A 27,696-nucleotide genomic window follows, 5' to 3' on the forward strand; every position below is an offset into this window, starting at 1 on the left:
CAGGAGATTAATGATTCCCTCTCAATCAAGCTGACACTCCAGGACTTGGGGATCGTCTGACAGCAATGATATCACCCACTGCCTGATGTTTGCCCCAAATGACACCTCTCTCTTCCTTAATGATCTCACCCTCCTATCACACACGAGAGACGGGGCCCAGCCAGCTAGAGGGCGTCACCAGACCATAGTCGTGTGTGCCTGGTTGCGCGGAAGGGCTGCAGAGGGAGGTGTCCACTTGTCGCAGGACTTACGTGTCTGTGTGTGAACCTGTGTATTGAGAGATCGCTGCTGTCGTGTTCCCTCAGATCTAGTGACCAAAGGGGAAAGTTGGGAGCTTCCAGGAAGACCGCGTGCTGTCTTACATGTGTTACAGGAAAGATTAAGGGTTCCTCTTTCCACTTTTAGGAAACCCTGTATAAAAGGAGGTACCAGTGTAGTTTTGAGAATGTAATTACAAGTCAAGGTGAAGGTCTCTGATCTGACCCACTCCTTCTCAGTGAAGAGTAGCCTGAGTTTTATAAACTCCCTTGTTTCTTCACAAAGATTACTATCTACATACCAACCTTCCTCTTCCCCTGGAAAAAAAATGTTGCTCGTAGTTTTGCTTCTAGTGCAAGGAATAGTAATGAATGTTCGGGTTCAGAGTGACGATCAACAGCAAGAGAGAATATAGATTTCATTTGTCTTAGCGCACGTGGAACTCTTTCTAAAAGCAGGAAAGCCTGGTTTCTGAAAAGCTTTGGCCTAGACAGACAGGTGGGGTTTTTTTGTTTTGTGTTTATTTACAAGGCTGGATGAAATACACAGCTTCCCAGAATACTCTTCCTTCTGACTTACAGCTCTTTCATGTTGTACAGAATTCACCGTGTTGTATAAAACACGCACGGGCGGTCCCCCAGCTGACATCCTCACAGGCCACGGGGTCAGGAGTGTTGGTGGCTGCCTATGCTCCCATTCTCTTCCAGCAGGGTTACCAGTGCTTTGTGCACATGCTGACGACCCAGCTGCCCAGGCCCGTACAAGCAGACTGCGGAGAGAGGACCCAGGCACCACCCGGTGTGGTGACCCTCGGTGTGGGAAGGGGAGGTAGAAAGCAGTACCAGTAGTGAGGGAAAAGTAGATGGTGGTGGTGAGAGCACCGGGCACAGAGCGTCCCTTCTGGTAGCAGCACTCCTAAGACTGATGACCCAGGTTCCATCCAGATCAGCTGTGCTCTCTGCTTCCCCTTCCCTTCTCTTCCCTTCCTGCCATTGCTTCCACCTTTGTCTGTGTCAGTGCTTGGTCTCCTGGCAGGTAGCAGGGGAGCGAGAACGGATAAAACTTAAGCCAGTGGACACATCTTCTGCTGAGTCCTCGAAATGTTCGTAGTGGCCTCAGGGATAACTTTGTCGATGACTGGGAGCAACTCAAAGAGGCCCCTCTGTTTGTGGGCCCGCCCCCATCATCCATGGATAAGTCTTCGTTCCTCTTGCTAGAGTGCTTAAATACAGGTGGACAGTTGAGGCAAATGTTAATACTATGAAATGGTGCCAAGTTTGTGGAGTCATCTGAATATTGATGGCTTTGGTTAATCAGCAACAAAGCCTTTCACCGTTACCTTGGAAAGGCAAGAATTGACATTGGCCAGAAAGGACTGGGAATGGTAGTTTGGGGGCCCTAACATCTGGGTAACTTGCCCTTTATGTAACGGATGAAATCCAAAGTATATCTGGGGTTGTGGGAGAAGGAACTAAAGAGTCTTAAGAGATTAGAAAGCCCATGCCGTTGTGACAAAGGTTAGGGAGAGACAGTGCTAAGATTCAGTGACTCGACCATTTGACTAAACGGGATGTGTTGCCCATGGTGGCACCCTCCCCTGTGAGTTCTTCCTCGATCTCAAGATTTTCCCAACCTGGAATCCACTTGGCTCTGCCACATCGGTCCTAGAGTTGGTGGAACTCTCATCTGATATCAGTGAGATCCTTGTGCTCAACCCCACAACTTGTTTGGAGTCATTCCCAGTGATGCTTGGGTTCTGTATCCTAAAGGCTCGTGAACAGATGTGGTTATTTAAGTTTCTTTGTCCAATATGAGAATCATGGAATGAACCGGTAGGGGCTTTACCGACGAGCAGGTCTGGCCTGTTTTACAGTTGAGGAAACAGACTGGAGAAGATGGAGAGAGTTCTCCAGAGTTGCGAATGGCTCTGCCATGACTGGAGCCAGGTCACCTGACTCCCAGGCCTTGCTCTTTCCACGCCTCAGTGCTGGCTCACCAAAAGCTTAACTCTTTGATGCAATTTTGGAAAGGCCTCACTCCAGTGACTCCTTGGATCTTTCTTCTCTCAGTAGATGAGAAGCCTGTAAGAAGAGACTTGGAGGCAAAGACAAGGGAATCAGAACTTAACCTTCACCCAAAGGGTCTGAGAGAATTTTTATTAACTGGAGGTAGAGCAGTGGGGAAGACCAAATGGAGCAATGCCCTTAGTGGATGATTCTGGTTTTGTTTGGAGACCTTACTTGTATGTCTTTGGAGAAGCTTTTATATTATTTTGTTTTTCTTAGCAATGTTGTGCTCTGTTTTGAGACTTGGATTTTTTTTTTCTTCTAGTGTTTCTCTCCTGAGGCAAAGCCCAACACACCTGTCTTTTGTCCACTTCTCCAGCAAATTAGATTTGTCTCTGGGAATGTGTTTGTAACATACCAACCTACTGCAGACCAGCAGAGGGAGCTCCCATGTTGAATTTGCTTGTTAGCTACTTTTCCCCATTTTGCAAAAATTATTTCTTGGTAACATTTGAGAGATTTCAATAAAAATTTTAATCCGAGCAAAAATTATCTCACGTAGACTGCAGCGTTTTGTTTTCATGATGATGCGAGTTTGGAGCTAAGATGTTATCTCTGAGATGGTGGGAGAATTGGGCCGCCGTGGCACTGATCACATACTTCGTGGGAGAGGGCCTCAGAGCACCCAGGGAGACTTGGCCCAGAGTCGAGGGCTTGCTGCCGCAGCCAGTCTCTTCTTGGGTTCCCGAACCATCAAGAGCTGCGCATTGGAAGATTCTCTTTTTAGCATCTGTGGGTCGCCTCTACCTGGAGATCTTGCTTCAACGGGGATGGTGTGTTGGCTATCGGAAGCCTGTTTGAAGCAAATAGATGTGCTTTCCAGTCTGTCCGCCCTGATCCAGAGGAAGGAGGACCCAGGGGACAGAAAGTGTCATTGAAAACGAGTTGCGCCTTCTAGTTCTACTCCAGCTTCCATCTGTGGTCTGGTGCCTCCGGGTCTAAATTGAAGATGCTTATTTGACACCAAATCCCAGTTTTGAAGCATTATTGCATAAGGCAATGGGACTGTAAGCTGCAGTACTGCCTTATTAATTGTAGAGATGATGCAGCCAACAAGTGATTTCTAAGATCATTAACATTTTTAGACATGATCACCCTGTCCTTGGTATTTGAAATGTATTAAATATATTATGTAAGTCACTGTGAACAGGAGGGGAGGTTTCATCCATGGCTTTTAGGAAAGTTAGACTCTCAAAAGAACATAGTGGTTCCTGTCACATCATACTCACACATCTCCACTTTATCAGTCTGGGTTCGGTTTTGCTTGTTAGCAATCATTGGGTCTTGTTGCTGACAGGGCAGAGAGGAAGCCAATAAAGTGCACTGTTCTCATTACATTCTAGAAACAATACCATTTACCCTTGACCAGAGCCACGTTGTTGGGCCAGAAACTTCTACAGGTAAGTAGGGCTGAGAGAGCAGGTCCCGGTTACCTGTTTCTCCTTCAGAGGCCTCATTCGCCCTAACAGGCAGATCTTATAGGGCTTAGACTGGAACCCGTCACCTGCACGTAAACAAAAGGTTTTAACATCCCAACACAGACCTCCCAGGGTAAGACACGCCCCTAGGGAGGTGCCTTGCGACACACTGGAAATACTTTAGACCCAAAATCAATGTAAAAATGGACCGTGGGAAAGTGACCCAGGCAAACAGAAGAAAGATCACGGGCGGAGACGGGAGCCAAGGATGGTGTGCGGGCACTAACTCCAGAGCTGCCCGCCCAACGCCGTATCCAGGCATTGACTCCGCAGCAACAGGCCGCTTCTGAGAACTGAATCTTGAAACTTTTTAATGAAGACAAATTTTGTTAGGCACCTCCTCTGTCACTGTGCCCTGTGGAGATGACACCAGGGCATCTGGTGTGGCATGGGGTATGATTTAAAATGCGTGGCCCGTGAGAGAGGGAGCGTCTTGAGGGAGCTAGGAAGCCGGGCAGGTGTGAGTGTGCACTCCGGTGAGCACACAGCCCCAGCAGCATGGCGGCGGCGTGCCCTGCCCAGGCACGTGGCGGGACTCCCACAGGAAGGGCACTTTATTTTTCAGCCTCTGCCCTCCTGCTCAGAAGGCAGTAGCCAGTGCCGGAACGGTGGTTGGTCCTGTAGTGGGACTGGTGAGCAAAACCCATGGGAGGGCCTGCAGCACCGTACCCGGCTGGCCAACCTCCCAAAGGTAAGGGAAGAGTCGGGAGATTCGGGGCGTTTGCTTCTGTGCCTCCCGGATGGCATCAGCACTTCTCACCTGAGACCCTGGTCCCTCGAGGCCTGGCTTTCTCCAACAGCTACTGTCTCCCTGCAGTCCAGGGCTTGTGAGTGTCTGGGAGACCACAGCTTTGAAGGACTGCAGAGATTGCTTTTGGGGGCTGATCAGCCCAAGGCTTTAAATTGTTTGTAGACATCAATGAAACTATTAATCCTCTGACATTTCCCTTTCAACCTACAGCTCCACGAAGGCCACACTGTGAGGAGAAACTGCCCCTGAGTGCTCTGTCTCCTGAGTGTGCTAGCCTTGTCTGCTTCTTGATTTGGTTAGTTTTCTGGTCTAGGAGCACCTGGCTTAACTCCCCCCAGAGGCCGGGCTAGGGCAGGCAGGCTGGCCTGCTGTGAGCTCCGGGAATGTGTCTCCCACTTAGGAGCACAGAGCCCCCTTTCTTTGGCCAGCACTGCTTCTGGACTGTTTCTGGGCCTGGCCTTGGAAGGGTTGGAAGTGAAGGCTATGGAGCTTCATGGTCAGACACTGGCTCTGCCATTTACGAGCTGCGTGACTTTGACTGAACAAGTTCCTTAACCTCTCTGGGCTTCAGTAAAGTAGGGCTAGTAATCCCTCATGTAGAACAAGAGTGCCTGGCACATGGGAAGGGCTTCATAAAGGTTAGTCTTTCAAGGAAATTTCAACAAGGAGAATTTCAACAAGGAGAATGAATCCCAGGACTGGCTACTCATGAAGCTGTGATAGTTCAAGCACGAAGGGCATCTAGCGTGTCTTGACAACACTTGATGCTGCAGAGTCCTCATGGCTTCAGCCAAACGGAAGGCCAGAGGTCGGAAAGAATAAACGAGACCTCGAGGGACAGCCACCAGAGTGACCACACCTGCCCTCCATCCAGCAGTGGAGTCCTGGAGCTTGTGTCAGCACCGGGAGGACTTGTCCCCATAGGAAGTCTCCCCCCGAAGCTGGGTCCGGACACGCCTGCTGGGAGAAAACCTCTCCCTGACAGGAAATAGATCAAGAGTGGGAAACAGCTGAACTCCCAGAGAGACCAAATGGTTCCTGTATGTGGCTTTACTCAGACCTGTTGTCCCTGAACTTTCCAGCTGTTGTCTTATCTTGCTTTCCTATCGGAGAAGAGAAAGACCCACAGCTCATCCTGCCCATTCCTCCCGGATTCTCTGGCTCATTCTTCCCACAGTCCATCCGGTAGGATTCTACCCAGCCTCATTTCCAGGTGGCAGAGTTAGTTACCTCTCGTGCCTTGGCTGAACCATGGCCTGTTGCTGAACCCCCAGGGGATCCCACCCTGACCAAGCAGGTTCCCTCTCCTTCCTTACCTTTTCTGTCCATCTCATCCCCTCTGCTGTCTGGTATTTGGAGAACTCGGGAGCCCTCACCTCACCAAAGCAGTGAGAGACATAAACATCTGGCCTGTCCTCACCAGCCTCTTCAGAAGCAGGCCAAAGTCAGTTTGCCAGAGTTAATGGGGTAGATGTTCCTTTAGCCAGAGCTGTTGCTACTGAGACCCAAACCTCACCACACTGCAAGCAGCTGTTCAGAAACCTGAATCAGTCCCCTAGTGCTCTATGGCCCTGGCCATGGTTGTGGATCCCAACAAGAGTCCTCGAATTCACCATGGCTATGGTTGAGAGTGTGGCTCAAAGTGGGCCTCTTCTTGGCTAGGGGGCAGCAGGGTTACCTTCATTTGGTGCACTGTTTTACGGGTTTCTTACAAAGCATGTTTCATTTTGTCCTTTGTTAAGGCTCAGCTTTCTAGAGCCTGCGTCTTCTTCCCCAACCTCATCAGCAGCGAGAGCCCCTTCACAAATAATGTGGTCTGACCACCGCAGTACCATGGTGCAGAGGCTCTGACAGGCTGATTTTAATGATAATTTCCACCCACTCTGCTAACTTTGGGATTTTAAGCAAGCTCATTTTAACCTCACTGAACCTCAGCTTCCTCATCTTTAAGTGGGAAGAATCAGTAAGTACCTACTTCATGGGGTCATTTTAAGGGAAAGAGTAAAATGCTTGGCATGGAGTTGTAATTATTAAGATAGCTCTTCTATTTCCTTCTTTTTGTCAGAACTTGATCTGCCATGGCCCAGAGGCTCCTGAGCCCTCCCTTTGTAGCATTAGAAGCAGTTAGGATATCGAGACTCAAGACGAGCACCCTAGCAAGAGAACCCTAAGGGCCCGGGCTTTGTTCGCTACCAGAGCAAGAATGGCAGCCTGTGGCTGTGGCACTGAGGGAGGCAGGTGCTGATTTTTGGCCTCCTTTCCTAGGAAAGGGCACCCATGTACCATCCAGAAGTACGGGAATTCTAACTGCTTTGGAAACAAAACCAGGGCTACGAAGAAACTTTGGAAATATAAAATGTAGCCTTTGTAAAAAGAAAGTGAACTTTTCCTTGAAGAAAACCAATTCTGACAGGGGGAAAAAAGAAAATCTACTCCAAATGGGATCATGTTTTATTTAGGATTTGTGCTGCCAGTGGGGGAAGGCCAGAACTCCGTGACAGGATGGGAAAGTGGGACACCCCAACTTCAAGCCTCATCCACTCTGCCATGAAGTACTTCTCGCTTCACCGGGCTCGGCTCCTGGGACCTCTAATGGCCCTCGATAGCAAACATAGTTAAAAATTAACAGACTGACAGAATTAAATATGGATGACAAGCAGCCGCTGTGGACTTAATCTGACACAGGATGTTACATGCTTGGGTGCCCTCGACCCGAGTGGCGTCTTGAGTGAACTTCTGGGATGTCTGAGCACATTTCACATGCCTCTTTGGAAGCAAGAACCTGGCTTGTGCTTAGGACACACGGGGAAAGAGTCTAAAAGCTCAGGAGGGAAAATTATCTCTGAAGCCTTACGTTTAATTAAGCCCAGCCTTGACTGGTCTTGGCAGGAGGTCTAGACCTCGTCGCTGCCTGGGTCCAAGCCCCAGCAATGTCCCCCCATTCAGATGGGGAGATCTTACAGGGCTCTGGGCTGGGCTGGAGCATCGTGACCTTCTCCAGCCAGAGCTTATTTGCTCACTTCCTTTCTGGAGGTCAGGGTAGGTCAGACGGCCGACTTCACCTCTGGACCAATTCACCGTAGATGTTGACACTTTGCCTAGATAATGGCAACTTGTCCAGTGGCCCTAGGCAAAGAATATTAGATGCCAGACAAGTAGTAAAGAATGGTGAGTGCGTTTTTTGCCCTCTATGTCTGCTGAGAAAGAGGATGGGCTGGCAGTTTGGTGTGGGGGGAGGGCGGTGGGGTGGGGTGGAATGGGGGAAGGATGTTCCTTCAGAGTGATCCTCAGTGGGCCTCATTTCATGAAGCAGAAATTCCTGAAAAGTGTTTTTCCAATTTTGGTGAACACTTTATTAGGTATGGCAGGGGGCAGGAGTGCAGTTTTAAAGAACCCTATAATTCCATAAAAATGATCGTTTTTTTTTTGTATAGCAGATCAATCCAGTCTCTTTGATGGATTTGTAGTTTCTTGGACCACGCGTGCTTCTGGCTTGGCTGCCTCTCCTTAGCCTGGAAGCCTTCAGCACAGTGTGCTGTAGGATCTGACCTGCTTTATTTGGTGATGCTGCTCAGAGTGGATCCTTAGGCCTAGAGCGAGCGGGCCAGGGTTGGTTAGAACTAAAGAATGTGAGTGTCTGGCTGCAGTTGGTTCAGTGTGGGGAAAGCCCCAGCAGGGTAGACAGGGTCCATCTTGCAGACAGTGTAGAAACGTGAATTTCCATGCCTTCAGAAGGAGAGCCTGGCTCTGAATATACGGTGCTAGGGAAACCTGTATTCACATACAGCATCTCCATCAGGAAAGGCGAGAAAGTCTTCGCTGTGTTTTACAGACTAGGTTAGACATCCAGAACACCAGCTGGGCTGGTGGTCTTCCCGCTGTAATGAGCTGTGTTAAGAGCTAGAAACTTGGATGCCATATCGGCATGCCTCAGCTCCTTGATCCACCAAAAGTCACCACTGGAAGGGGCCTTCTCAGCACTTGCGGGTGCTACGTAATAAAAAGATTCTGTGGCCAGATAAATTTGGGAAACCCAGGGTTAAATCAAGTTTAATAAGTTTCTTCATTGTGGAACTTCTCAGAGTCTGTAATGTGCTTAATGTGTATCTCAAATCTGCCGAAGGGGCAGAGACTGCATTTCTCTCAAACTTACTTGACCACAGAGCATCTCTAGGCGGCCTGCTTCCAGCCACACTTTGGAAACCTCACTCAGGAACAGTGTGAGTCTCAACTTGGGTGTGCGCGTCATCATCTCCTGAAGGGCTTGGTACATGCAGGTGCTTTGGTTTCTCTCCTAGGGTTTCTGCATTTCTGACAAGTTCCCAGGTGATGCTGGCGGGCCAGGGACCACACTCGGAAACACTGGTTGTAGACTTACCCCTTTCTTTCACGGAGAAAGAAACAGCTAAACCAAGGAGTATTTACTAATGGTCACTACCCTTAATTGAGCCAGGCACCTTGGCAAGCACTGCTCACAACTGTTTCTAAAGGCAAGTGTGAGGATGGCAGGCAGTCACCAGAAGGAGGTAGTACAGCGCAAATAATTACACTGTGCTGTTTGCAAATCACTGCAGAAAGACTGGTCTGTAGAGACCAGTCCAGGTCCTCCTGTCCTTGGCAACATGATTGGAAATGGTAATTCTGTATATGTTTTAATTGTCTGGGCCTTAGTTTCCTCATCTGTAAGTGGAAGAGGATAGAAATTACTTTTATGGATACTCACTACTTTTTCTAGCATTCCATTTTATTTTTGCTCTGAGTTATTTCTGTGTCTGGTGCTCTCCTCTCCTGTCCAACCTCTCAGTAGTCACAGGAGCTGGTGCCGTGCTGAGGTGTCAGGGACTTCAGTGTTATCCTACGGGGGCACCGTGTTTCAGAAAAGCCTGCCTAAAGAAGAGTGATGGTAGAACCCCAAACAGTGCCCCCCCCCAATAGTAAATTCTAGTGGTAATCCCTTAACTTTACTGGGTAATGAACTCGTGGTAATCGCTAAATTCTCGTGGAGAAGCGTCCCAGGGTCTTGTTGCTTCTTGACTTACAGGTCATAATCTAATGGCGTGTTTAGCAGTTTCTGGCACAGAGTCAGTGTTAGTTTGGATCATATATGTCATTAGAGGTTCTTACAGGGACTTGAGAAGCTGCTGGGATTGTAGGCAGGATTGTGAGTGGGCTGTGTGTGCACAAGCATGTGCGCACACGACAGGATCGTTGTCTTACGTGGAAGGTCAACTGCATAGACTCATTCCTGCTGAATTGCCCATGGAGAGGGAGTCCAGGGAACCACGAGTTTCCCCAGCGTTTATGATGTACGAAAGCAGCCGCTAGGCGATGGGCAGGAGTGGCAACTAGTGATCTGGGGCCAAAAGCCACAGCAGAACAAGGAGCTCGAGTGGGTGTCCTCCCCAGCCCTGGAGGACAGCAGTGGTTAGCACAAAACAGCTTTTTCACCTGGACCAGCTGCCTGCTGGGAACTCCATTTGCTCAGTTTGCTCCTGAACTTCCCTACCTGCCCTGCTGCCCAGGAATGTTGGGGAGAAACTCATCCTTGCCTGGGTTTGGGGGGGGGGGGACACTGCCCTCTGCGGGCAAATGGGTGCCTCTGCACCTCGGACCTGAAAGAGGGGCAGGCTTGGATGTCTGTGGAGTAAGTAGTGCAGTGAGAAGGGCCCACCTTGTTGGCAAGGGCAGTGGTGTCCAAGCCATGGTGCACGGGAGTCATGAATTTCAGGGCCTCTGCTGACTCCATCACCACCACATCCTCCCTGAGAATCAGCCAATGGACTGAGCTGAGCTGAGTACCGTCTATCCTGGACCCCACAGCCCAGAGTCCGCCTGCTTATCACCCTGGAGTACTTGGGGGTTCTAGGCCAGGCTGACTACGGTGCTCACGTGGGAGGCTTGTGTGGGTGGAGAAGGCCCAGCATGCGTGACAGGTTAGCTGAAGCTGGGTGGGTGTGTGGGAGATGAAGGGCTTCCTTCTTGCAGTCACTGTCACCAACAGTCATGCCATCCACTGCGCCCCCACCCCCTGGTCAGACCTCCCTCTTCCTGTGTCTCTGAAACACCAACATGTCTTGGCCTCATGGGGCTCAGAGCCCCAGCCCCACACCCAGGCAGCACCAGTCGCCACCACTGTGCTCCCTCCGGCTCCAGCGTGCACAGACCCATCCCCTCCCGCTGTGTGTTTAGGTTCCCAGCCCCCCACCTGCCCCGGGGCTGTGTCCCAGTCCTGTCCTTTGCCACCTGTCTCAGGAAGGCAGCTCCAACTCTGCCCTTTGCTTAGTGAGCAAGTGGATTCAGATGCACAAAGCCATAAGCCATGGGTAGGTATGAAATTTGTCTTTGTCTTTCTGTCTTCCTTTCCTCCCTTCTGCCTTTTCCCCTGCACCCCTATACTCCTCCCTCCCCCTTCTTTCCCGTCCTTCTGCACTTCCCTTCTTTATTTCTCTCTCCTTTATCCTCCATGTGCTCCTAAATTCCTAAAGTGACCTCTTTTTTAGCGTACCTGCGTGCAAAGAGTTTCCGGTCCCTTCTCTTAATTGTTACTGAGTGTTGGACAACCCTGGCCCTGCCTTAATGAGCTTTAGTGCCTGCTGGTGCCTCCCAGGGAACACAGCTTTGCCCCCTCACAGTGAGAGCGGGGGGGGGGGGGGGGGCCTCTGGAGCTGGCAACCTGATTTCTGGGAATGTCTGATACAGTCCCTCAGGAGATCCCCAGAATGATTCCTGGTATCGGCAGAAGCTCAAAATGCATCTGTGGTCCTTTTAGGTTCCCATTTCCTGAATAAGTGAGGCCAGATGCTGCTGCCCCAGGTTGGGATGGAGTCTCCCGGTATGGCCCCTCGCCCTGACTCAGAACCAGAGAGGAGAGAGCCACCCTGTGAAGAGGTCCTGGGGTAGAAGGAAACACTAAGGACTTGCGCATGTGTGCCAGGACAGAAGGCCAGGGATCCTGTGTCAGCTTTGTCTGGGGCCCACTCCTGCACAGCCCAGCCTTTAGAATCAAGTTATGAGAGCTAGTGGAGCCTGAACCCAGATCCTGACCCCACTGGGTTCTGTGCACATGGGGATGTCCTTCAGAATACCCAGATATCAATTGATTTATCCACCTCTCCCAGAATGCTGCTTTATTGTTTATGCTTTGGAGATGTAAGATGCCATGTGAAAAGAGGGTTCTCCAGCAAAGTCTGTTTTATTAAACCATTGAAGTAGGTTTGTCACGGCGAAGTTCCTTCCAGCATTGCATTCTACTCTAGAAACATGGGCCAGACCCAGGTCATAGATCCATCTTTCGCCTCCTGTCACACTGGGAGGGAGCCACCTAGCCCTCCTGAGTATCTCTTTGGTGTGATTTGTTCTCTCTCCTCCAGGACAGAGGAGCCATGGTGAATGGGCTTTTTTTGCCTCTGTCCAAAGGCTCAGGTGCAAAACGGACGTTGCCAACAGATGGATATCTGTTAAAGCAAAAGTGCACTTGCCCTTCTGTTTGTTTCTTCACATTTTCCTCAGCATAAGACCGGGAACATTCTGCTAAGTGGACAGAGCGTCACTTGATCCATTTGTTTCGTTTTTGGCCTTCCACTTTAGAAACCTAATGGAAGAGAAAGGGCTACAGGTCCTTCTCAGCAGAGTGAGCAGAGGGCATGGGGTACCAGGTACCCCACAGTACCGAGAGGCCAGAACCCCTTTTCTAAAAGAACCAGGAGCAGAATCTCAAAAATGTCTTGGCCAGACAACTGGCATGGATGGGTCGTGAACCACCCCTTCCTTGTCAAAGCAGGTAGATGTTTCCACATCCTGCCTAGAAAACCATTAGGCAGCCTGCCTCCTAGCCCAGGCCTTGCTGAGTGAGTGCAGAAACGGACTCACTGGCCAGACTTTAGACCAGCAGTGGGAGCATGGGAGCTGCTGGACCCAGCGTGCTCCAGAGCTGGATCTTCGCTGAGAGCTCGGCCCCTGTGTTCATCAGGGGATGTGGAAGGTTTCTCAGGGCCCTGTTCTGATACTTTTCAGCCCCTGGGGGGGGGGGGGGGGGGGGTCCTGCCCACTGGTAAATGTAAAAGGGCACCATCTTTGAACAGTGAAGGGGTGGCCATCCGACAGGATGCCCTGTGAGGAACGAGAATGTCCACGGGGAGCCCCGGTTCACTGCCTTCTCCCCACATGTCTTTCCAGATGCGCTGGCTCCCTCCCTCCGAGGCTACTTCTCAGGGCTGGAAGTCCCGTCAGTTCTGCTGAATACTATGTAAGTACTTGGCTTGAGTAACAGCCCGTCAGGCGCCTAAACGCACTCCGTACAAAGCAGACACTGCCCTGTGCCCACAGCCGCTTCACTACCTGCGCTCGCCCGCCGTCTGCCCGCCATCCGCCTGCCATCTGTAAACTCGCGGCGGAGCTCCTCTGTGGTGCCGCGTCTCTCTGGGAGATTTCTCCTGGGATCGAGGGAGAGGGACAGGTGGTACTCTAGCTTAAGACACCGAGGCCTGGCCTTCCACTTCATAAATCAGCAGCCGGTGCTAGTGTTCCCGTCAGGTGTCCGCACGTCTGGCTAGGAAACAGCGGTTCACCTGCTGCTGGCATTGAACAGCCACCTTCGTCCGGTTACAGGCGCGCCTCATCCCCCCGTGCATGTAGTACTGTGTCGTGGGAGTCTTAGCGATTTATCAGAATTACCTTTCCCTGCATGCATGCACAGTAGAACTTTGAGTAAGTTCTAATCTTTCTGTAATACCTAATCTTTTGACTGAAGGCCAACAGTGTGCTGTTTCCAGTAGGCTTTCCTTAAAGTTTCTTATCCTGAAGGAAGTACTATGCTAAAATGGCATCTTCGTGCCATTTTATTTTAGGCCTTTTCCGAGAACCACCAAATGAGGGGTTTCTTTTTTTTTTTTTTTTTTTTTTTTTTTTTTAAGATTTTAAGTAAACCGTATGCTCAACATAGGGCTCAAGCTCACAACCCGTAGGTCAAGAGTTGCATGCTCCACTGACTGAGGCAGCCAGGCGCCCCCAAATAAATTCTTTTCCTGTAAACATATCATTTGTATAAAATTCCAGATGCCTTCTTTAATTCAGTATCTTGACTGAATTTCAGTTAAATACAAAGCACCATTATTCTGAACTCTAATATGGTGTGTACATTTGGGGAGTCTGCCTTAAATTGAGGAAAGTCTATGTAATGTTACAGTTGTATGGTCTACGGTTCTCTTAGTTTATATCATATCTTCACAAAACAGAAGAAAAACTTTCATGAAACTTTTCATGAACTAGACCTTCAGCCATTTAGAAATGCTTAAGAGTTCTTGTAAAATTATGTACATACCTCTACCTAATGCAGGGTCAGCACAGAGCCCGACCTGGGGCTTGAACTCTAAGAAATAGATGATGAAGGGTGCCTGGCTGCCTCAGTCGATTAAGTATCCAACTCTTGGTTTCAGCTCAGGTCATGATCTCACAGTTTTATGGGTTTGAGCCCTGCATCGGGCTCTGCTCTGACAGTATGGAGCCTGCTTGGGATTCTGTCTTCCTCTCTCTTTGCCCCTCCCCCACTCACATTCTGTGTCTCAAGATAAACTTAAAAAAAAAAAAAAGAAAGAAAGAAAGAAAGAAACTGTCAGATTATGACCTGAGCCAAAATCAAGAGTCAGATGCTTAACCAACTGAGCCACCCAGCCACCCCTAGATTCCTTTTCTAAAACTACTTGTATTTGTCCCTTATTCTGAAATTATGGTCTGTTATCTGTTTTATATGAAATGGTAATGTCAGTGAATGGCAATTATATTTTAAATGTAGTTTCTTAGAAAAAAGTCAGCAGTCCATTTAAAAATTTAAAAAAGAATTTAAACGTGTTACTGTTTTTTGAGATCTAAAAACTTAGTGTTTAGGGAAGACTTTGTCTTCCTGAAAAAACCATTTTTAAGCTTTGAGGTGTATTCTAGGGTCCATTACATCCAGGACTTCCCGAGTCCATGTTCCACATCCGTATACCCATAATTAATTTTTTAAATGGCGTGTCCCCAGCACTTGCTTCTTCACTTAGAAAAGCCTCAGTCATTTCATCATGAGGGACCTTCCCTCCATTCCCAGGACGATGCTGGTACAGCGCCGTCATGTGGCTCCAGAAGGCACTGCTTGTGTGCACCTCTGTGTCCCACGACTGTCTCCTCTCTCAGTTTTCAGAGGCTGGTAGGTGTCCACCTGGAGGTGGCGTGGGTTAGGTAACTGGAGATTCTGAAGCTCACGAAAGAGTTGATGGGTTGAAACAGGTCTGGCATTCAGCGTAAGTGGCTGGTTGAAGAAGTTGTGGAAACTGGAAGAGAGGTGGGCAGGACGGAACCTCGAGGCTCACCAAGATGTAGAAGGTCAGCAGAGGATGAGCAGCTCATCGAGAATGAAGTGACCAGAGTTGCAGAGGAGGGCTGGAGCCCGGAAGTTTGGCAGCAGGGAGCTGCTCGGTGAGCAGTATCGAATGGTGTAGGAAAGTTGAGTAAGAGAGGAGAATACCCTTGAATTTGGCGGTTTCAGTTGGCAAAGTATAGTGGTGGCATTTGGCCTGAGGAAGGATTTTTTTAAGCATTTATATAGGCCAAGGGAAGAACGATCATTAAACAGTTGCATGGTTCCAGCCAATAAGATCTGCACTTTGTTTATACCCACCCACCAAGTTCCAGACCATCCTTCCCCACAGACCTATCTTACCAGAGATCTAGAGGCAGCAGCGGCTGCCGAAGAAGGGCGAGCTAGCAGTTTCCCCCTTCAGATGTGTGGCTGGTGAAACTGTCGGGTCTGTGTGCAGATGGGACGTCTCCTGTGGATGCATGGTTTGTTCTGAGCTAAACTTGGGCCATGGGCCTGACTCCTTCCTCGGGGTCTAGAGGGAGCAGAGGAGAGGTATTAGCAAAGAGGATGGATAATTGTACTCATTACCACCACGCTTGGGGGTCAGGACTCCAATCTCCCATCCTGCCTGAAGTTAGACCAGTTCAGGGTGGATCCATTACTCAGGTTCCTTCTAGTCTCTTGGATCAAGTCCTTTCCAAGACCGCTAATAATCCAGGCCATGTAATTTTAGGGAAATGTAAATTAGAATTGAAAACCATGGTTCTGATGAAATAATAAACGTTTTAGTATAAAATGAATCTTTCAAAAAGGCCAAATGTGGGATAGGTGCCACCAGAGGCACCACTAGGCCACGTGGCCTTCCTCCGTTCATCAGAGGAGACTTCCTTCCTCTGTGGAGAGATGGCACCCGAATAGAAAACTAGAGCAGGAGTGACGTCTGGTGTCAGATAGGACGACCAGTAAGCAGACTCAGATGGCCGTCACGTCCAATGTGTGGAGCACTGGGATGCCGCACTTCCAGATCCTCAACAGTCAGGGCCTGTTTCGTAGGGGCCCCCCAAGGAGTTTTCATTTACTCACTTTGACCTATTTCTAAAGGGAAATCAGTGACTAGATGAGAAAAGTAAGCAAGCTTTATTTATTTATGTTATAAATAAACATATATTATGTGTCTGCTATGTACTAAATATAAAAACGTAAACAAGGCCTGTGCCCCTAAGGAACTCCAGTTCTAACGGCTGGGCGTCATGGATACACGTTTTAAAGAGAGTTAGCACTCAGGCTGCTCCAGGATGAACCTGTTAGGAAGGTCCCAGAGGCACGTGTGGGTGTGCGTGTGTTTACTGTCATTGGTGGCATAAATAAGGCCATCAGAGGTGTAAGTGTAATTGGTGTTTTGGTTTGTTCATCATCTTGCTTGATGGTGTTTAGTCTGGCTACAAGCTATGTCTGCACAGCACTAGAGTTCTGCTAATGGTCCAGCCATGAAGTGGACAACCCCAGATTATGTGCTAATCATTGAAAATGATCCATTTTCCAGATATGTTGAGAACAGGAAAGCATGGGCAAGTTTTTTTTATTTTTGAGAGAGAAAGAGTGGGGGAGGGACAGAGAGAGAGGGAGACACAGAATCCGAAGCAGGCTCTAGGCTCTGAGCTGTGGGCACAGAGCCCGATGCAGGGCTCGAACCCACGAACAGTGAGATCATGACCTGAGCTGTAGTCGGACGCCCAACCGACTGAGCCACCCAGGCGCCCCTGTTTATTTTAAAATTTGGGTTGTTTTTTTTTTTTTAGTAATCTCTACACAAAACGTGGGGCTCGAGCTCACAACCCTGAGATCAAGAGTCGCATGCTCTTCTGACTGAGCCAGCCAGTCACCCCCAGCATGAGGAGGTTTTTAGTAACTTTTTACAGAGAATGCAAGCTACACAGCTTTTCTTGTTGGGTATCCAAATATAGTTAAATAATAATAATAATAATAATAATAATAATAATAATAAATTAGGAGCTGGGGTGGATATGGGAGGGTGCTCTTTAAGAACTCCTATAATTTCCCTGGCCATGGACCAAGACCATAGCACAGAAATTATAAGCACATGTAGTTAGTTACAGCACCAACAAAGGAGCGAAGGACATGGCAAGAGATAAGACTGGAATGTAAAGCTGTGTGTATGTATTCCTTATGTTTTGTTTTGGGAGGAATGGGCTAGTTTGTCTCTGGCCATGAGCACAAGGGTCTTGGGGATGCTGCCATTGTCCAGGGAGCCCCAGGCACTGGAGGTCACGACAGAGCTTGGAACTCAGCACTGTGGCTCCTGCAGGGACCCCTGCCTTCTCCCTAGAAGAGTCCCAGGTGCCATGCTTTCTGCCACAGCACACATGCCCAGGAACCAGGGCGGTGCTTGTGCCTGAGTTGCCTCTCCCCTTCCTCCTGTTAACTGCGTCTCCTGTCTCACTTAAATTCATTAATGCAGTAACTTATCCAGTGAACATCTGCAGCAAGCAAGGTAGTATTCTGGCTGCTGAGGTTACAGGAGCAACGAAAGCAGACAAAATCCTTGCCTGCGTGGAGCTCGCTTTCTGTAACAGGGCCAAGATGGCTGATACACTACAATTAAACATAAGTCATCAGGCGGTAAGAAGTGCTAAGGGGAAAACAAGCCAAGCGAGGGAGGAAGGTAAATGTTATGGGCTGGCAGGCGCCGTATGTCACAGGAGAGCAGAGGGGCCAGGGTCAGCCTGGCACTTAGCATTCAAGCGGAGACCCAGAGCTTCCCCAGAGCTATGTGGGTGCCCTTTTCAGAACAGACTCACTTAACTCAAGTTTAGAGAAGAATTTAACTTCTCCAGTCTTGTTGCCTTCCCCTTTGCCCAGCCACCCAGGCCTGTGCTGCAGCGGGCTTAGCTGGAGCAGAGAATGTGCCCAGGCAGCTTGCAGTTTAGCCCTGGGTGCCGATTTGCTTTCCCTGAGCGGCGTCTCCGTTTTCCCAGTGAGGAGCCACGTGCCCTGGTTCTGATTTCCTGAGCCCGGGGTCTGGTAGGTTCCTGCGTGAGTTGTAAAGGCAGGGCCGGGCCTGAAATCCTGTACCAGGTCCGGGACTGTGTGCGGGGCACTCCTTCCAGCCACTGCCATGCATTCGAAAGTGCCCTAAGGTACGGCACCACAGACATCTGCTAGCCACAGAAGCACCCACTGAGCTCATCTACGAAGCACCCCTGTCAGGAAGTGTGGCCAAAGCTGTGATCTCCCTGCTTTTGCCCGTTACCTATTTTCTGTGAGTTTGGCGGGGAGAGCTTCAACACCCCTGAGCATGTGCTTCGGGAGAATTGCCTGACGGTCCCCGGGAGAAGTCAAAAGAGGGCAGCTGTGTCTGAAGACCAGGATATAGGGTCCTGGTGCCTTCACAGAAAAGGTCAGGGCCACCTACGAGGGCCTTGCCCCACCCCCCACCCAACCTTCCCTCCTTCTCAGCTGGAAGGGGAAGTTCAGAAGGCCTGCGTGTTCACTGTAAAGTTGAAAATGAATACAATTTGGACTTGCCTCTGGTGTTTTATGCTTCGGGGCGCCCTCTCACAGGGTCCCTGTAGAACAGACAGGCGCGTGCACTGTCCCTGCCCATGGCGGATGGGGGAGCTGGCGCGCCAACAGGTGCTGCTGTGGTGCTGCCCTGTGCTGCCAGACCCTGGGGGGATGTGGCTGGCGGTGGGACCTCCTGAAAAGTGCAGTGCTGGTCTGGCCTTCCTGGGAGGCACCGGAGGCGCCCTCCCTCGAAAGTTCTTGGCACGTGCGGATCAGATGGAGGACGTGCGGTGCGCTGATGGGTTTTGTTTGCAAAGACGCATATTTATTTTCCTGTCCTCAAGTGACCCAACCTTTCCTAGGAAACTGGAATTTCATTTACTTCTCTTTTAATGTTTTTAAAGTGAAATTCTGGGGAAAACTTTCTTTTTTCCTTAGTTCTGTGAAGAGAGCTGTCCTGGGAAGGCAGGCTTTCCATCAGCCTCACTTGTGATCCCAGAGGACAGTTCAGCCCCGGTCCAGTCTCCATCCGAACCCTGGTGGGGTGTGGGGGAGCTGCATCCCGTGCCGGCAAACCAGCGAGACCATAAGGGGAACCTGAGGTTTGCAGCAGCACCCTGTGCGCCCCTGTTCACGAAGCGCTGCGTGTCTGAATCGGTCCCTCTGCAGGAAGGAGAGGAGTAGCACCGCCCGGGGCCCGACATTCAGGCCTGTTACGGGGAACACGGCCTCTGGCGTCCTTGTGCCGGGAGTCAGCTTCCAGCATCGGCCCTGGAATTCTCGTGAAAACCAGCTGGCTCAGAGGCAGTCATGCCTGCAGAAGAATATTAAGAATTTATGATTTGCTGGATCTCAGCACCTTCATATTTCAAAATTCTCAAACCCTAGGGAATGGGATATAGTCACAAATGTTTCGTTTTAGTTTGTGTTTTTGCTTAGAGCAAAATCGAGCTCATTCGTGCATGTGACCGCACAGGATCCTCCTGGAGAATTGCTTTTATGGCCTTGGGCTGACCAAAGTTGTGGTCTGAGGCAGCTCCTGGAGTTGTTTGGGTTTGGGGCGCTTCCTTTCTTTGCGGGCTGGGGGAGGGCCTTCAGGTCCTGAGCCCTCTCCCCGATGGGGCTTCTGAGCGGTCCCGGGGACCCGGGTCTCGGGACTGTGTGTGCAGCTTTGCTCTGCCCCGCCACATGGTGGACACACTCGTGCCCTTGAGTGAGCGTGTGAAGACCACGTCCCCCATGGCACGCTTCTCTCCAGGTGCCCTTCCCCCTGGGAGCCACACTCAACTGCCAGAGTCCTTCCCCTCTGACCACGTCCTGAGACTTCGAGCCGAGAGCTTCCGTGCCGCTGGCGTAAGGCCGTTCTCACGTGGTACCTGTCCCCAGCTCCGCATCGGAGGCCTTTGGTCCCTTTGGCATTGGCTCTCTGCTCTTTGCCCTCAGAACAGGCTGGCCGTCAGGCCTCAGGGAACCCGAAGAGTGGGCCGGCCCCGGGCTGGAGGTCACTGCACCCTGTGAATGACTGATCTCTTCCCCCATCGCAGGTTCCAGGTGTGTGATGGTGGCTGCGATCTGTCTTGTGGGTGTTAATGCCATCTTCGGCGGTGGCGACCGTACTCGAGCTGTTCTACGAAACTGGAGCGTGCTGGTGAGTTCCACGGTCAGAGGCCGAACAGGCCCTCTGGGGAAGTGGCATGTCCCGGGCAGGGCACGGTGGTGTCGGACCAGGGTGGGAGGTAGTTCCAGGCCCTGGGTGACGGGGCCCAGCGGTCTGGGTGTTCCCACCCCCAGATGGTTCTGATGGGTGCTCTGGGCGGAGACATGCTGGTGGGGAGCGCTGGAGTAAGGGCTTTGCTCTCCATTAGCTCCTCCAGCCCCAGCCTGCGTAGGGAAGGGCACCCCGGGAGAGCAGGCTCTCGCAGCACCTCACCCTTCCCTCGTGGGGCCGATGCCTGGCAAGGCTGTCCACACCGCCTTGGCCCACAGCCTGTGGAAGGAGCTTTTCCACCTGAGGGGGTTTACAGATCAACGACACTTTGCCCTTCAAGCCCTTAAACCGTTTTTGGAAATTAACCATTTTGGTGAGACTCTTTTTTAGATGTAGTATGTATATATTCCTTCTGACTTATGAATCCAATTACACTGAACATAGTGCAACCCTTTCCCGATGACTCAGACATTCTTGTGACCCTCTTTGGAACGAAGTGGTTGCCCTTGGGCACAACTGAGGTAGGATTCTTACTGAATTCCTCCTGACTCTGGACTTTCCTTCTGGGTGATGAGGGTGATTTTGGTGATTTGGTGATCTGTTCATCTCTTCAGTTGATATCAGCTGTTCCTTAATTCGTCAGCTTCTAGCAGCATGTGTTGTCTTAAAACAATAACGTAGCGTTCCCAGAGGTGACCGGCCTGCCGGGTGCGACACGAGGGGCTTCTAGTCTCTCTGGAAAACTTGGCCTTGAACAACAGCCATGCCAAGGGCAGGCCAACAGCGGTATGTCTCGGCCCAAATAAGGCAGCAAATTTCATCCCTAAAAGGGGCCTGTCAAGAAAAGATGAGTCAGAAAGAGGGCAAGATTCCTGCTAAGGACAGAGAACCAAGCAGATCAAGCCAAGGAGGTCGTTAGCACATTTTTGGGACTTAGGTAATTTCTTGCTCAGAATAGCGCCCGTCCATTGGCAGACACACCTCGGGTGCCAGGTTTCGGATCCTACCTCCTCCTGCCTGGACAGGAACCCAGCAACCTGTACTTGGGGTCTTTTCCCCCCACTGATGGGTTTCTCCCACTGACCAAACTTACAACAGGTAAACGTTTTCCATGTCATGTAGGGTGGCTAATATTTATCCCACTAATTCCAGAGCTTTCTAACACATTAGATTCTCCTTTTGCCATGGTTCTTTTAATAGCAACGCCCATGCTGTTCTTACCGATATTATCACCTGGTAAAACTTTCTTAAAAGTCAAGTTTTGTTGGGGTCTTTTCTCCCTCTGCTCTGGCAAACTTTAAGGACCCATACAATTTTTTGGAAGCAAGTTAGAATGATTTTTTTTTAAATGCAATAAATTGACCCAAACATCAGCAATTCAGGGCAAATGCGGATCAGCCCCATCAGGAAGCGGCAGCTGGAGCACAGGGTGACTTCATTTAGACAGCGGAAGGGCCTGGTGACCCAGAACAGACAAGAGGTGGGGGTGACCCAGAGCAGACAAGTGGGGGTGGATCCGGGACTCGGGAAGGAGCCGAGTTGGGTTGCGGGCCGCTGGCCAGCATGGGCTAGACAGGGTGCAAGGTGTCGTCGGCACTAGCCATGTTCACCTTGGGGCTTGCCAGTTCTGGGGCTGTCCGTGGAAGATCGAGTTTGGAGGAGGCCTGACATTAGCACTGCTTCTGGCCTGCCCTCATGAGCCCTCGGAGGGCCTGGACCGTGAGGAGGCTGAGCCTTCTCTGGCCAAGTGTGGAGCTGGAACCCACACGGGGAAGCAGCTTACTGGTCCATGCTTTGTGCTGGTTTCTGGGGCTGACGGGTGCACATGGGGAGAGGTGGCTGGGGGTGTGTATGTAGAATGTTGGGGAGGAGTTTCCAACTCCAGAAGACTGTTCTGGAGACTCGAGACTATGAGCCTTTTTAAATGTTAGTAGCTAGGCTTTTTATTACAAATTAATATTGGTAATTGATTTTTTTAGGCCAACAGGTATAAATTGAAAACTGTGTCCCATGTTCATTGGGAGTTGGGTTGGGGGGGATATTCCTTACCTGACTTTGGGGAGAAATGAATACATGCTGGAGAGACTCTTGGGGAAGAATCACCAGTAAATAGGTCAAGTGCATGTAGAAGGATGGGGGAAACAGTCTCACTGTCAGGAGAAAGAGCTCCAGTTGAGTCCGGGAGGAGCAGCCACGGCCAGGGCTGGCGTCGCTCCTGAGCTGCCGGCAAGTGCCTTGGCCCCAAACCCAGCAGCAACCCCTGCACCGAGGGCCACAGGCCGACGTTTTTGATTGAGGACAACTGACACGAAATGTTTCCGAATTGTAGAATATTCTTTCAGAGAGCAGCATTTTCCGTGCTCTTCAATGGAGACTGTTGTGCCTGACCCCAGACTAGATTGTCTACGTGCATTTTCCTCCCTGTGTGTCCTGTCACGTGCGCGGCACGGCGTGGTTCAGCCCCCACCCCTTCAGGAAAGGCTCTGTGGGGAGAGGCCGCCCTGCAAACGGAGCCTGACCCCCCCCCCCCCCACCCAGCCCCCACCCCTCCGTGGTGCGCTGTGTTCCCGGATGTCTCTGTGTTCTGTTTAAAATGTCCTTGTTAATACATTCCAAGGTTTGAACTCCGTTCTTAGCTAAACCCCTTCCTTGTTTACAGGGACTGAAATAGCCACATTCTGACCTTCTGTTCAGTCTGGGAACATCTATGGCAATGTGGACGCATTCTTTTCCCATGTGAGAATTACATCTACACGGCACAGTTATGGAAAAGCTCGGGAAACTATCAGCTCTCCTCCCCTCTCTTCTCTCTTCCCTCCTCCCTTCCATGGGTTTTCACCTCAAAGCCTTTCTAATCAGCCAAAATTACCCAGCCCCACACACCTTGCTTCCTGTGCAGGAGGAAGGGGACAGAGTGATGGGAGGTCAGGGTGGGCTGCTTATTGTCTGGGGAAGCCAGAAGCACCCTCCGCCCCCCAAAATGCTTCCTGGGGCAGCCCCCCGTCAGGGCCAGAGCTGCCCCATGCAGGTGCTGAGGGTGCTTCTCAGGCACCCCAGGCACAGGCTTCTCAGAGGGGGGTGTGATCAAGTCTTAGGGTCACATGCCATTTATTACCCATAGTTCTTGTCTCCTTTGCTGCCCCAGAGTGCAAGTGTCGGAAGTTTTGCTACACGCAGGTAATGATGTCTGGGGTGGAGAAACAAGGACATAGTCTTAGGAAAATTATCCTTCAGGAGGCCAAACCAATGGCCTGGACAGGGAGGACTCCTCGTGAGGATGCCGAGGAGAAAGGCCTGCAGGCTGAAGTGCCCAGGGAAGGCCGGAGAGGTGGCACTCCCTCCGAGTTCTGAGAGGAGTTTGTGAGGACAGAAGAAGGGGGATGTAAGCATATGTCCCACAGGTTCTTGTCAAAAGTGGGTTCTGACCAAGCTTTGAGGGCAAGAGTCAAGTTAGAAACACATACCGGGGGGCGCCTGGGTGGCGCAGTCGGTTAAGCGTCCGACTTCAGCCAGGTCACGATCTCGCGGTCCGTGAGTTCGAGCCCCGCGTCGGGCTCTGGGCTGATGGCCCGGAGCCTGGAGCCTGTTTCCGATTCTGTGTCTCTCTCTCTCTCTCTGCCCCTCCCCCGTTCATGCTCTGTCTCTCTGTCCCAAAAAAAAAAAAAAAAAAAAAAAAAAATTAAAAAAAAAAAAAAAAGAAACACATACCGGGAGAGGCAAACCCAAGACGGTGATGGTGGTGTCGGGAATTAGCAGTCGTCCGTGTCACCAGGGGCCGGGTGGAGGGACAGTGACACAAGTGGCGGGGGCGGGAGCCGTGTTATGGTGAGTCTGGGTTCAGAGGTGGTGCCTTTGAGGTCACAGCAGCAATGTCCAAGGCACAGCTGACAGCGATGGGGACAATTGTCTGGGAACTGGCTGTGGAACCAGAAAGGCCAGCAGTAGCAACGTGCACTTACCCAAGGATGGTTGTTGAGCAGAGAAGGCAGACCCGCTGGGCCCCTGCCTAGGGCTGGAGGACACCGTGGGCACCTGTTCCAGCCTAAGCCCGCGGGCAGGTGTGCACACACATGGAACATGGCCTGTGCTCCTCTGCCTGTCCGTTCAGTCCTTCCTCTCTTTCCCTGAAGGCAGTGTGGCAGCTTGGGTTTCAGCAAAGTCTCAGTAATGATTCAAGACCGTCCCCCCCCCCCTTTTTTTTTTTTTTTGCCGCATCCCCACGTGGGGTCTGGGCTGCCTTCCCAAGATGGCGCTCTGCAAGCCCCACATGCAGGCCCCTCAGGTTCCCAGCATCCAGGGGCTGCCAAGCGCCGTCCCCTGTGAATTGTTCCAAAGTAGGAACAGCCATAGGGTGACTGCTGTTCCTAAGAAACGGCTTCCTGGAATCAACACACAGCTCAGACTGCTGGCCCATGATCAAGTTTGGGATGACGTGGAACTTGTCATTCCAGACCTGACAAGCCGCGGGAGGGCAGGGGAGAGAGCATCTCGTGTCCACTTCCTCGAAGCAGGTTTCCGCTTCTGTGGCCGCCCAGACCCGGGGACGCAAGGGGGCACTGCCTCCTCCCAGTCTGGTGGGGAGGCTCCTTCAGTGTAGTTCAAGGGCAGCAGGTCAGGCATTTGAGGGACTGTGAGGTCACGGGGTCATTGGGAAGGTCAGCTGCTCCAGCCCCAGAGATCATGCTTGGCGCCATGGCCCCTGCCACCCGCCTGGGGCTGCTCCGTGCCGCACACGCCTGGAGTGTGGAACCCTGGTGCCCCAGCCGGGTTCAAGTCAGAGTGTGGCAATGGGATGTAGCTCTCAAGAGCGGCCCCTGCCAAGTGTCACAGGTCTTGTGACGTGTACCTAAGATGGGGTGTGCATAGTCCCGGCCCACTCTGCTTTCTCCGTCACTGACCATCTGCCGAGTGACCGGTGATCCCCCTGCCTGTGCTGGGCCCTCGGGGAAGGCAGAGCGGTCAAAGTGAGATTTCCAGAAGGAGTCTATCTCCTGCACTCCTGCCATTTCAGAGAGCTGTGCTGAGAAGATGAGGCAAGGGTGGAGGGTCATGGAGGTCAAGCCTTGCAGAGCTTGACCTGGGAGCATCTCCAACCCCAGGGCTGTCTGGCTGGGCCTGTGAAAAGCACAGTTAACTGATGTACTGGCACCAGCTGAATAGTAGCAGCGGGCTCGAGAGACTGGTGAGTGTCACCCGCATATTACAGTTGAGGCTCCGAGTGTCCAGATCCCTGCCCTCGAAAGCTGCACCCGATTTCTCTCTGGGGGGATTTTACTGTGATCCATAGGTCTGTGGTAATTATGCTAAATCTTCTGACTTGCGGCCCATTGCTTCTGCCATCATCTACAAACCAGGCCGTGCCAGGGTTTGCCGGGTCGCAGTGCACGTGCAGCCAGCACTGGGCGGGTCTGGTCTGCATAGGAGTATTAGCTCGTCCGGTTAGTGATGTTTGTTCACAGAATGCTTCTCACTTCAGGATTTACTGCTAAATACACACATCCTCTTAAATCAGTTTAACTTCAGATAGTTAGATGGGTGGTTACTAATGCCATTTTCTTTATAGCTTCCTCCCCACACACACAGAAGCATTTCCCTGTTCAAAATTCTAGTGTATGCAGAGCTACTTCTGCATAGACCTTTGTGTGCCTTTGTATTTATTTTTGAGAGAGAAAATTCCACGCAGGCTCCTCAGTGTCAGCATGGAGCCTGACACAGGGCTCAAACTCACAAACTGAGATCATGACCTGAGCTGAAGCTGGATGCTTAACTGACTGAACCACCCAGGTGCCCCTTTACGTACCTTTTCCACAACCATAAATTTAGGAGTCTTGACGTGTTTGTAGAATGGCGAGAAAATGGAGTTGGACAGAGTTAGAGGTTCTGCAGTCTTCACCTAGGTGAAGCAAACACAGGACTGCGATGGGACTCAGCAAAGTCTCAGTGATGATCCAAGACTGTCCCCTCCCCCCCCCCCTTTTTTTTTTTTTTTTGCCACAAAGCAAACCACATGTGAGCATTTCCTTGCAAGTGCAGGGGAAGAAGGTCTTGAAAGTTTTCTGGTAAGAGATAAATACGTTGCCCGTGTATCTAAGGTGAGAACGTCGCTGCTTTCGTGAGGGATCTTTGGAGGGCCAGGAAATGTGTGCACACAGGCTGCTGCAGAGACGCCCCCACGAATGTCCCGGGGGTCTCCGCCCTGAGTACTCTCCCCTGCGCGGTCCCACAAGCTTGGAGGAGGGTGAGGTCTCCCCTCACACGTGTTCTTTCTGTTTCAGGCTTGAACAAACCTTGCCCAGTTTTGATCCCTTCAAGACTTTGCCACAGCCTCTATCACACATCTGTTTTTCTCGAAGAAAAAAATATAATAAAAATGTTTTACTCTTTTACACTGTATAATTTTAAGAAATAGTGTGTTATTTGTGAACGCATGGTCTGACCTTTCTGTACAGTTTGGAGATATTTTCAAACGAAACATAAAAGATGTCAATAAAACCAAGAGAGTGAGTATTTTTATACTAAACATTTTAAGTATGAGAGGACGGGTGATCATACACTGGGTTGGATCAGTTTTTTGTGCTTGACTTTTGAATGCTTGTTATTAAAAATATCTATTTTTTTCTTCCAAGCCGCATGTTTGAGGCATGTTTTTAAACGTTACAAAATTTCCGGAATCGTATTGTGAATGTATAGCCATCTGCTTGCCTGGCTCGAGTCCAGGGGACGTTAGGACCGTGGTGTGAGGGACAGAGCTGCATCCTGCAGCCCTAGGCGCAACTCCCCCATTGTAGTAGGACCCTTCCCCAGGACGGTCAGAAGCGTCCAGGAGCTTCTACATGATGGCATGCCGACAGCTGGACAAAGAGGCCTGGCTTTGGTCCGCACTCCTGATCTGAGCGGGCCATCAGCCCCAGCAGCTCCGGAGGAGCCCACGCAAACGGGGGGCCCAGGTTTGGGTTCTGCTGTTTCCTTACATTGATCCTGCTCCCCCGGGTGTGACCCCCACTGGCGCGCACCTCCCCCAGCAGGCATGGGGGAAGGGAGGTGGCCTTGCCCAACCTGCCTGGCTGCCAGCGGCAGCTCTGATCTCCCAAGTGATTTTGCAAAACATTGGTTGAACTGAGCTGGCGTTCCTGAGTCTGGGCAGCACCGTGCCGGATGAAGCACTTAGAACGTTCTCCCAAAGCCTGTGTGCTCACTGTGACGCCAGCTGCCCCTGTGCCCACGGAGAGAGGGCGCGGCCGGTGGGCGTCTGCAGTGAACACCTTGGAGCTAGCTTCGCAGCCTCAAAACCAGTCTGGTGCAGAGCCTGTGACCACTCGGTCTCTCCCCCTTGTGGCCAAAGAGCCATGTGTAAAAATAAATCCTCTGCTAATACAGCTAAACATCACACAAGCCTGCTTGCTCACAACATGAAGCCTTAAATGTTTTAATGATTATGTGGTTGGTTCTGGGATGTGTGGGGTCATTTCTTTTCCATCAGAAATAAAGATACCAAGAAGCTTTTAAAGGTCATTACAAAATCAGTGGACAAGAAGAGCCAGGGTTGAGGTGGTTCAAGCCCTGCTAGGCCTTCA

The 27,696-nt window shown here is 50.9% G+C and overlaps 1 protein-coding gene across 10 annotated transcripts in view; it reads left to right on the forward strand.

Annotated features, from left to right (window-relative positions):
* RBPMS (RNA binding protein, mRNA processing factor) overlaps positions 1 to 26,747 on the forward strand; it is a 185,001-nt gene extending 158,254 nt beyond the window's left edge. For 4 of the 10 annotated variants that reach the window (XR_009258992.1, XM_058720179.1, XM_058720178.1 and 1 more), the window contains one exon: positions 2,590 to 2,816. Coding sequence is in view for 5 of the 10 variants with exons in the window: in XM_058720179.1 (XP_058576162.1) it covers positions 2,590 to 2,721 (132 nt within the window). In the remaining 5 variants the exon portion in view is untranslated. Of the gene's footprint in view, positions 1 to 2,589; positions 2,817 to 12,728; positions 12,799 to 19,958; positions 20,063 to 22,781; positions 23,096 to 26,397 lie in introns of those variants that run through there. The other 6 variants (XR_009258989.1, XR_009258990.1, XR_009258988.1 and 3 more) reach the window with 6 other exon arrangements.
* Positions 26,748 to 27,696: the final 949 nt, after the last annotated feature.

Source organism: Neofelis nebulosa, chromosome 3, assembly GCF_028018385.1.
Source record: "Neofelis nebulosa isolate mNeoNeb1 chromosome 3, mNeoNeb1.pri, whole genome shotgun sequence".
NCBI classification, from domain to species: domain Eukaryota; kingdom Metazoa; phylum Chordata; class Mammalia; order Carnivora; family Felidae; genus Neofelis; species Neofelis nebulosa.